The sequence below is a fragment of the Nelumbo lutea genome, chromosome 4 (genome assembly GCF_056320005.1).
Source record: "Nelumbo lutea isolate HS-2025 chromosome 4, American lotus-T2T, whole genome shotgun sequence".
In the NCBI taxonomy this organism is placed as follows: domain Eukaryota; kingdom Viridiplantae; phylum Streptophyta; class Magnoliopsida; order Proteales; family Nelumbonaceae; genus Nelumbo; species Nelumbo lutea.
The window spans coordinates 93,308,279-93,319,961 of record NC_142687.1 but is presented as its reverse complement, the minus strand read 5'-3'; the positions used below and the strand labels follow the sequence as shown (position 1 = coordinate 93,319,961).

The 11,683-nt window shown below is 39.0% G+C and overlaps 1 protein-coding gene across 6 annotated transcripts in view; it reads right to left on the bottom strand.

The window, feature by feature from the left end:
• Positions 1–725: 725 nt before the first annotated feature.
• The window catches only part of LOC148861857 (chloride channel protein CLC-d-like), a 100,313-nt gene continuing 89,355 nt past the window's right edge, over positions 726–11,683 (bottom strand). The window contains exons 23-25 of one of the 6 annotated variants that reach the window (XM_088940854.1): positions 3,057–3,137; positions 2,435–2,474; positions 980–1,155 (exon numbers count right to left, since the gene is read on the bottom strand). In XM_088940854.1, coding sequence (XP_088796980.1) covers positions 1,096–1,155; positions 2,435–2,474; positions 3,057–3,137 — 181 coding nt within the window. In that variant the 3' untranslated portion in view covers positions 980–1,095. The other 5 variants (XM_088940853.1, XM_088940855.1, XM_088940856.1 and 2 more) reach the window with 5 other exon arrangements.

Below are 11,683 nucleotides of genomic sequence, written 5' to 3'. Positions count from 1 at the left end.
TTTAGCTCTTAAAATAATTGAATATGGTTAGATCCTGTATCCAATCTGATTCTTAAACAGCCACAACTTTTAAAATCTGAATATGATCTACTTATTATGTAAAAAAAAAACGAAATCCAAAATAATTGGATTGGATCCCGAAATTTCAGACTCCACTGATAGCCCTAGCTCTAATTCTATGGGCAACATCCTCCTTAATATTTCTTTTATCATGGCTGATTGATTCAAAATACCAGACGTGGTTAGCTTGGGGCATCTAAATAGAAGAATACACACGGAATCTGCCCAGTCAAAAAACCAAGCCACCTTCCAGAGAGACCAAAGACCAGCATCTATAAAGGGCCTATAAAAAAAATACACAAAAAGGAAAAAGAAAAGAAAACCACAAGACACAACCCAAGGAAACCACCAAAGACAGTATGCAACAATCACCCACAATAATGAACTGCTCCCTAAGCAGCAGAACAAACCAAACATCCACACCAGGGAATTAAACCATAACATTCCTCCCTCATTCACTCCTACCCCACCCCTAGAACTCTTAATGCAAACCTGATACCAACCCAATATATCCATCTGTTTTAATCCAAATAACTCAATCACTCATCAACTCACTCTACTCCCATTAAATAACTTATTAACCCTAATAAAAACTACCACCTCATTAACTCACACTTTCAAGTCTCTTAATTTAAACTCAAATACTCTTCTATTAAAAGAAAGGAAAAATGATTTAAATGTGCCCTGATGCATCTGACAAATACTAAAACATATCCTGTGGTTTCTGAGATTACTTTAATATACCTTGTTAGGTGACGTCACTTTAACACACTAGATAAGAAAGAGCCGGAAAAAAATGGCACCACACCTCCAGATCAGCTACAGAGAAGGGTAAGACAGACTGGATATGAAAGAGCCCAGAAGAATGGCATCACACCTGAAAGGTAAACGGACAGTGAATCAACAAATGATTCACAGAATCAGGAGCTTGTCCACACAAGCTACAGGTGCCTTCAAAGTTCAAGCCTCGCCTAAGTAGAATGTCCACTGTTCGGACTTTTCCCTTTGCCGCAAACAATAAGAGGAACAGAAATTTCAGAGGAACATGACTCTTCTAAATCCAGGAGCAGGCCACTTTAACACCACGAGAAATGGCTGCATAACAAGATTTTATAGTGAACAGTCCACTCTTTTCACAAGTCCACAATCTAGTGTCACAAGAGCTGAGAATAACATGAACCTACTGCAAGATCCCTAAAACATTTTGAAGTGCATCCACTTTCCAATCATTAAGATTCCTTCAAAAACTGGGGGACCAAACTAACTGGTCACTAACAAATTTCAAGTATTATGAGCTCTCTCTTACTAACATTAAGAACTCCTCTTATCAATACTTTGTGAAGGGCATTTTTGTCCTTTAACCAATTACATCAATCATAACAGTAGTATGTTTTGACATGGCATATTTAAGTAATTTCAGAAACCACAGGGTATGTTTTAATATTTGTCAGATACCTCAGGTTATACTTAGGTAATTTTCCTAAAAGAAAATCACATTATTTGCAGGAATATAACCCTGGTTACTAACATCAAAGATGATGGCCTTTACATTTATGCTGTATGATACCGACTTGTTAAAGATGATGGCCTTTCCTTATCTATACAAATATACATGCATATTTTAATCCTACTATTTTCTAATTTTCTGTGTATTCTGATGGTTAATACTCCATATAAACTTTTACAATATATATTTTTGTTTATACTTTATATATAATTATTTGAGCCTTATATTTGGTTTCATCAATGTATTTATGGTGTCAAACTAAGTCCCCTTATATTTCATGCGTATCTTAATTTTTCCACTGAATCAATGTTATTCCAAAATGTATCCTTATGTCTCTTAAAGTTGTCTTTCCAATACTCTTTGCGTCTTTGATACTTAGAACCTTGGCATTGATGTGGATTATAAATGGGAATGTAACACTGCAGACCCAAACATCACCTTAGGTTTTCTTATTATTTAATCAAAAGCAGGAAATAAGAAACAATTCCTATATTAGATACATTGACTGATTCGGTAACTATGAACTGATTTCCAATTGTTTACTTTTCCTAAATAATTTAACCAATTCTTGGATATGAAAATTTCTAAGATCGTTTACAGTCAACAAGAAACAGAAAAAGGACACTATGTGGCACAAGAAAGCAAAGAAATTAGCTCCTTGAATGGACACAAGTATACTTTCAAGTGCCCCACTGATGGACACATAACCAGCATTGTATTACGGCTTGAAATTTTCTTTTCAGGCTGACATTCAACCTGATTACATGTCCATCGTTGAAATGCTCAGGACCTTTCAAGGAGTGAAGATGAACATGCATGAGAAATGTGATATCCTAAATGAAGTGAAGCTCTAATTACAACTCTTACCAACTTACTGGCAGAAAGATACATGGATCCTGCAACAAGCCTGTGAGTCAAGACTTAAGCTGGCATTTTCAGAGGCTTCTACAGCATGAATTCCATAATAGTCAAACATAATTGTAAGGAATACAAGGGATATGGTAAAGCATTCAAATCCTGATAAACACAAGCTTCCAAATATTATAGACCTGGATTAATGGGATATCCATGGGAGTGGAGGAAATGCTACAAAATTTCAAATAGTCAAACTTTCTAATAAGAAAATAATGATAAATTGTGGAGAGTATTGATACAATAAAAAATGATACAGTAAAACCCCCTCACCTCCTTCCCCAAAGAAGGGGAAAAAAACTCGCTCTAGGTGTCTCCATGAACAAATAGCAAAACAACAGACCTTAAAACAACATTTTTGTGCCTAGTTCCTTAAGACCTATTTGACTATTATATCTATATCTAAATTAATAAAATGCAAGAATTAGATAGGTACAGTTTATAAGCCCCTTTGTGTTAAGGAGGAGCACACAATGCACATAAAATGACTGCTAAACCTAGGAAAGTTAGTATGGAGGTAGTTTGAAAGAATTAAGCCTCAAGAAAGGTAGGACAACAATGTTTGTTCATTACTCACTCTTGGACAAGAAGACCATCAAGAAGTGGATTCTCTACTTCTGATCTTCTTCTGTTCACTCTTTTATCATGTTGACGAGCTCTGTTCAACAAAGAAATAGAAAATTAGGAAGCAATATAAATGAAGTAAACAATGCTCTGGCAATTTTTCTACTCTATATACCTGAGAAGAACTCAAACAGACAGTAAACGTTTACAATTCCAAGTGATAAGAACTGTGTGGTGGGCAAGGAAGCAATATGATAGCTCAGTTTAATAAAAACACCTGGAATTAGGGATGTAGTCGGGTTCAGTTTGTATAGTGTAGGTTTTCAGGACTGCTATTCAGTCTTGAACACTAAGAGATTTCAGGTTCGATGAGAAGAGAAAGTGAAGAAGTAGAAGAAAGAGTGGTGAAAGAGCAGTAGAACACAGATTTTGAGGAGAAGAACAGAATGTCAATATTCTGCCGCCGCCACTTTAAGTTAATATATATATGTTATGCTAGTTACATGAAAGGACATATCTGCCCTTGGTGTTTACATCATAACTGCTAACAAATAACAAACAATATAAAACTGAAGCTAGGAATAACAGAATAGCAAAATGACCACAGCTGTGACTAGATACATTTTACCCTACGGACAGAATGGGCCCACAGCTGTGGGGCCCACATCAATGTTCTCTACATATAGGTACCATCCAAATCCAAACCCGGTCGGAGTTAGGGATTTCGGATCGGGTCCAAATCCTGTTGGACATAGATGGGACTTGATTCGAGTCCACCATATACATCATAACAAATAATGCCAGGGCGCAACACATTAGGAAAAACAACAATCTATAGGTAGTGGACCCATGGAAAGATAGGGCTGCAAATGGACTGAGAAGTAAAACTTGAGCTAAGTGGAAGAAGATGAAGAGAAGAAGAAATGTTCGTATATATGGGGTGTGTTACTGTTCACTCCCACAAAGAAGAATTTATACTAGGTGGCCAAAATACATATGTGCCCTTAGCTATAGGTGCCCAAATACAAATAGATGAAAAAGACAAATAAGCCCTTACAAACAAAACATATTCTCAACACTCCCTCTCAAGATGAGCATAGATATCTATCATGCCTAGCTTGCTAAGATTGTTGTCATGTTTTGGTTTGGAAACCCCCTTGGTTAAGCAATCAGCTAGTTGATCTTCTGGCTGACAAAAGGCAAGCAAATCTCTCCATTGGCAATTCTCTCTTTAATGAAGTATCTGCCCACTTCAATAAGTTTTGTGTGGTCATGTTGAATAGGATTATGTGCAATATTTATGGAAACTTGATTATCACAGTATATCCGCATTGGAACTCCTGTTTGTATCCCAATCTCTATCAACAAACCCTTCAACCATAGCAATTTTGATACACCATAGGAAATTGCTCTATATTCAGCTTCTGCACTAGATCGAGCTACAACAAATTATTTCTAACTTCTCCATGACACTACATTGCCATTGTTTTCTTAGTAGAATGTGTTAGAAAATTAGAGGGAAGAGAGAAGAGAGAGGAAAACAGAGAGAAGAGAGGAAGAAAGATTTAGAGTCAAAAAGATTAGGTTGGTGGTGCCAACACTTTTATTTATATTAGGGAGACCCAACTAAAAAATTAAAAAAGATGTACAAAGATCAAAAAGCCCTTGCGGCCTAAGTACAAATACAATTAACACTCCCCCTCCAGTTGGGGCATAGATATCAATCATGCGAACTTGTCATACAAGTCATTGTGTCACAGGTGATGATGGCCCTTTGTGAAGATATCTGTAACTTGCTCTTTAGAACTAACATAAGGAGTGCATACTTTTCCACTCATGATTTTCTCCCTGATAAAGTGTTTGTCCACGTCAATGTGCTTGGTCCTATCATGAAAAACTGGATTGGAAGCAATGTTGATAGCTGCCTTGTTGTCACAGTACAATGGCATAGGGCTATCAATAACAAATCCCAATTCATCTAACAGTTATTTTTTCTTTTCTTTTTTTTTTATCCACAACATTTCAATAATACCATGGGACAACTTTGTATTCTTCTTCCGCATTGGATCTAGATACCACACTTTGTTTCTTACTCCTCTATGTGACACAATTTCCTCACACGAGAGTGCAATATCCACTGGTAGATTTTCTATCATCCAGCCCAATCAACATCTATATAAACTTCCACCTTTAAATGCCCATGCTTTTGGAATAACAAACTGTTGAAACTGAAGAGAGGAGAGTTGAGTGTTCTGCAATGAGGGTTTGAGAAGAGGATTTCGAACACACCTCTCTCAGCCCCCTAACACTGTTTTATTAGATATATTTGAATAATTACAAGGAGGCCCTTAGTTGGGCAAGAATTTACAAAGAACATAATATTGACAGGATGGGCCCAAAATAACAAGAAGAATAAACAACCTATGGGCCATTCGGCCCATCTTCTCTACACTCCCCCTCAAGCTGAGCATAGATGTCAGTCATGCCAAGCTTGCTGGTATCATGCTGAAGTTTTGCCTTGGGAATGCCTTTGGTAAGAAAATATGCCAACTGTCCTTCAAATGTGATGAAAGGAAGACACACTTCACCCGAAGAGACCCTTTCCCTAATGAAGTGTCGATCAACTTCAATATGCTTGGTTCTATCATGTTACACTGAGTTGTGAGCAATGTTGATGGCAGCCTGATTATCACAATACAACATCATTGGCTTGTCATATTCAACTCTAAGTTCTTCCATCAAAGATTTTAGCCATAATAATTCAGAAACCCCATGTGCCATGGCCCTGTATTCTACTCCAACAGAAGACCGAGCAACAACCGATTGTTTCTTGCTTCTCCAAGAAACAACATTACCAGCTACCAAGCTACAATACCCAGAGGTAGATCTGTCATTAATGTTCCCGGCCCAGTCAGCATCGGTGTAAACCCTTTCCTGGGGAGCCCTTCAAATAACATAGGATTCTCTCTGCAGCTGCCAAATGAGTGTCTCGAGGAGCATGCATGAATTGGCTAATGCAACTGACTGCATATGCAATATCTGGCCGAGTCATGCATAGGTACAAAAGTTTCCCAAGAAGTCTCTGAAAGATTCCTTTGTCTTCTAACAATGTCCCTTCTGAAGTTGAGAGTTTATGACTCATATCAATAGGAGTAGCAACTGGTCTAGCACCCATCTTTCTAGTTTCAGAGAGCAAGTCAAGAACATACTTCCTTTGGGAGATAAGAATCCCATCCTTGGATCGAGCCACTTCTATGCCAAGAAAGTATCTCAATTCCTCCAAATTTTTAATCTCAAACTTTGTATGGAGAAAAGATTTTAGATCATGAATTCATGAGGCATCATTGCCCGTCACTACAATATCATCTACATACACAATGAGGTATACTGCCAGAGGTCCACTCCTCTTCACAAAAAGAGTATGATCGGACTGTGTTTGCACATAACCAAAGTTAACAAGTGCTGTTCTAAATCTCTCAAACCATGCTCTAGGGAACTGTTTTAGTCCATAAAGAGTTTTCTTCAACCTGCATACCTTCCCTTTCATATTAGTTCCATACATCCCTGGAGGAAGAGACATGTAAACCTCCTCATGTAATTGACCATTCAGAAATGCATTCTTCACATACAATTGATAAAGGGGCCAGTCAAAGTGAGTAGCTAAAGATAGAAGAACCCTCACAGATGTCATCTTGGCAACAGGTGCAAAAGTCTCTAAATAATCAATCCCATATGTCTGTGTATAGCCTTTTGCAACCAGCCTGGCCTTGTACTTTTCAATGGTGCCATCAGCTCTGTATTTGATAGTAAAGACCCACTTGCAACCAACAGGATCCTTCCCTTCAGGCAAATCCACCACTTCCCATGTGTCATTCTTGTGTAGGGCATCGGTTTCAGATTTCATAGCATCCCTCCATTCTGGAATCTTAAGAGCTTCTGACACAGACCTGGGAATAGGATGAGAAGCAACAGAAGAGAGATAGGCAAAGTATGAAGGTGAAAGCAAACTGTAAGAAAGGTGCTTGGAAATGCAGTGTGCAGTGCACTTCCGTTTTCCTTTTCTAACAGTAATGGGAATATCAAAGTCAGGGGAGGATGAATCCAAAGGTGCTGAACCAGTACCTGCTGTCTCTTCTGTGACTGGAAGTGTATGAGGCTCATGTGTTGTAGGAGAAACAACCTGCACATTTCTGGATCTTTGCCTTTGATACACCTTGGGATTGAGGATAGGACGAGGAGGTAGAGTATTGGGACAAGGAGAATGGAACGACTGATCCACCCTTGATTCATTTGAAGGAGAGGCAGACACATCAAGGGACTCAACAGGGACAGGAAGAGGAATAGCAAACACCTGTGTCAAATCCTCCCCCTGTGGACAATGTCCTTTTGGAGAGGAACCATAAAAAGGGGAAAACTCATCAAAGGTGACATCCATTGAGACATACCGATTGCCAGACTTTGGATCAAAACAACAATAACCCTTCTGTGTAGGGGAATAACCAAGGAAGATACACTTTTGAGCTTTGGGTTCAAACTTATGCCTTTGGACACTTGGAACATGTACATAACAGGTGCAGCCAAAGACACGAATAGGAACAGAAAAAAGGTCTTTGTCCGGATGAAGAAGAGTGAAGGGAGGCTTAAATCCCAAAACCCTGGATGGCATGCGGTTTATAAGATAGGTAGCAGTAAGTATAGCATCACCCCAAAACCTGGTAGGAACATGTGAAGCAAATAAGATACTTCTTGCAACCTCAACAATATGCCTGTTTTTCCTCTCAGTAACCCCATTCTGTTATGGGGTCCTAGCACATGAGCTTTGATGAATAACCCCCATGCCATAAAGATAGCAGGATAGGTTTTTCTCAAGGTATTCTTTTGCATTGTCCGATATGAAGATTTTAATCCTGGTATCAAATTGGGTTAGAACAAATTCATGGAATTGTTTTACAAGTCTTGGAACTTCATCACCGGATTTCATCAGGAATATCCAAGTGAACCGTGAAAAATCATCAATAAACAGGATAAAATATTTGTAGCCACCCAAGGAGGGTAAGTGGTAAGGTCCTCACACATCAGAATGCACAATATTAAAAGGAACAGAAGATCTTTTATTGCTCAAAGGATACTTGCTTCTACAATGCCTTGACAATTCACAAGACTCACAATGAAGACTGGACAGACTAATTCCCTTAAACATTTCAGGGAATAGATGACTCAAGGCGGAAAAAGACAGATGACCGAAACGACAATGACACAACATAATCCGACTAACAGACTCTGAAGAGACAGATCCAAGAGCAGCATTCCCAAGATGATTAGTGCATTGTCCCGGAGTATCAAGTAGGTATATTCCGTTCGCTTCATGGCCACTCCCAATCACCTTCTGAGACTCCAGATCCTGAAAAACACAGTAGGAAGAAAAAAGGTTACACAACAGTTTAGTGACTTGGTTAAACTGCTCATAGACAACAAATTTGTATTTAGTTTAGGTACATGAAGGGTACAAGGTAGGTACAAGGAATCCGTAGCCTTGATGGTTCCCTTACCAGAGATAGGGGCAAGTGAACCATCAGCTAAAGTGATTTTATCACGTCCAGGAAGTAAGTCATATGAAACAAACAAGGTAGACAAATTGGTCATATGGTTAGAAGCACCTGAGTCAATAATCCAAGGGATCTTGAGATTACCTGAAGAGGTAGCATGATTAGCAGAAGCCCTTATACCTGAATGAGCAAATGCTGTAGTAGAATTTCCTGAAGGGTCGGAAGGAGAGGTCACATCACTTAGCTGACTGATCATCTTCCCAAACTTTTCATATTCTGCTCTCATGGCTGCCAACTGTGCAGAAGCAAACATCTCTTCACTATCTGGCCCGGCAGCTACATTTGCACTTCCTGATCTTTTACTATCATATTTTTTCTGAAACCGAATGGGAACAAGATTAGGATGTAACTTCCAACACTTGTCTTTGGTGTGCTTCGGCTTCTTGCAGTACTCACACATAACTTCTTTCTTTCCTGTGCCACTAGAAGTTCCAACATTCCCTTTAGGTTTAATCCCCATATTGGCAAAGTGATCATTAATATCAGCCCCTTGAACCTGGACAACCCTTCTGCTCTCTTCACTACTCACCAATGCATAAGCTTGTGACAAAGAGACACACTCCTTGGAAAGAATATTCTGTTTTGTGATATCATATTATGGGTTTAGTCCAGTTAAGAACTCAAAAACCCTGTTCCTTTCAGCCAATTTCCTGTAGGTCTCTGCATCATTGGTGGTGTCCCAAGTTACAGCTTCTATTAGGTCAATCTCTTGCCATAGGTATTTTAGGGTTGAGAAATATACAGCAAGAGGTTTCTCTCCTTGCCTTAAATTCTTTACATCACTTCTCAATTTATATGCCCAGGCCACATTGAGTTTTGGGGAATAGGTTTCTGCAACACTGTCCCAAATTTCTTTTGCTGAATTCATCCATAGGTAGTGTTGACTGATTTGTGGTTGCATTGAGTTCACAAGCCACCCAATGACAGTGTAATTTTCTTGCATCCACTTCTCGTAGGATGGATCATCTTCTGGGGGAGCCTTCTTACTCCCGGAAATGAACCTCCACTTTCCTCTACTACATACATGAATCTTTACTGATTGTGACCATGCCAGATAATTAGTTCCATCTAGTTTAATTGTGGTCATAGTCAATAAGGAATCACTTGGAGTCCCCTGAACCAGTCCATATTCAGCACCACTTTTGTTTTCAAACTCTGAGGAGTACATCATGTAAACACTCCAAATATGATTTCAGATGACTTCTACAAGTATACTGAATAAGGACAAGCAATAACTGAGTTCAGCCGACCACAAGGAGGCAACACACTGAGTTCAGCAGACCACAAGAAGACAATACACTGAGTTCAGGCTTCAAGAAGTAATTAGAAACTCCTAGGCACTGTGCACTCAGCCGAAGTACCTTTTCAAAGTTGTACACTCAGCCAAGAAGAGTAAGTACCAATCGGTATTGCTGAATAGGCCTTTTCACAAACACAGTGTGGGCAATAGAGACAACCCCACTGTCAAGGAAGAGAAAAGACCCCAAAAATAGTTCGTATAGCCCCCTAAAACAGCCAAACAAGAGTAACAATACACAACCTTGTTACAAGAATGTTTCGGCAGGTTTTAACAGTCCAAGAAGAAGAGAAAAACAACCCAGAAATTTATGGGTTAAACTAGATTTAATGCAGTTGAAGGTAGTACAGAACAGCTAGGATTTTCGGACACTTCAACAGTCCAAACACAGTCGAAGGTAATACAAAATAGAACCAAAAAACTGAGCACAACTTACAGTTCAAGCTTCAACAGTCCAAACACAGTCGAGCTTCAAAAACAGAACCAGAAAACTGAGCACAACTTACTGTTCGAGCTTCAACAATCCAAACATAGTCGAGCTTCAAAACAGAACCGAGATGTTCCCCTTCCCCCCCTTTTTTTTCTTCTTTTCTGATTCTTCCTGGTCACCGAACCCCTTCTCCAAGAGATTCTAGTCTTGGGCTCGTCCAATGACCTCCAAGAATCAGGCAGTACGTGACTAAGCCTCCAGCCCTAGGATATTCAAGTTCAAATACGCTCTGATACCATGTTGAAACTGAAGAGAGGAGAGTTGAGTGTTCTGCAATGAGGGTTTGAGAAGAGGATTTCGAACACACCTCTCTCAGCCCCCTAACACTGTTTAATTAGATATATTTGAATAATTACAAGGAGGCCCTTAGTTGGGCAAGAATTTACAAAGAACTTAATATTGACAGGATGAGCCCAAAATAACAAGAAGAATAAACAACCTATGGGCCATTCGGCCCATCTTCTCTACACAAACCAAGCCCTAGATACTTCTTGAGATACCTAAGAATCCTCTCAGCAGTCTCCATGTGGGCATGCATCTAATATTTTATGTTAATCATTTTTTAACAAAAGGAAAGGAAAATAAATGTCTAATCTATGATTCACTAACCAGGTCATATGGTTCAGCAGTTTAATTGGTTGGGTAACTTGGTCATTACCAAGTCAGTTTGGGGGTGAAATGGATCCAAAATCTGGCGGGATGGCAGGTCCAACTGTTCTGACCAAAGGTTGAAAATATTGCAATTAACATGCATTGGTATCATGAATTATCAATGGTATCATAAATATAAGATTCTGACAATTATGATTATGCTATAACTCCAAGGAATGATGGAGGAAATTCTGAGGTAAAGGGGATTTGGGGAAATCCCATTCCTCAAAGGGTGGAAGCTTTTGCTTGGATAGTGGCATTGGATAGCATTATGACCTTAAAGCATATTGAAAGTAGAGGCTTTCATTTGGCTAGTAGGTGCTATTTATGTGAGAATGCAAAGGATAATGTCTATCACTTGTTTATTGGTTGCCCCTACTCTAAATTCATCTGGGGTTTCTTTCTTTGGGCTCTTCAAATCTAGTTGGATGGAGTCTAATTCGGAAAAGGAGTTATATTGACTAGGTTTCCAACTATGAGAGGAAATATCAAATCAAAGATTGCTTGGAGTTGCATTCCTTTTGCTGTTTTCTGGGAAGAATGGTGTAAAGAGACTGAGCTGAATGGGCCCTAGTATCTGTTTTTATGTTTAAGTA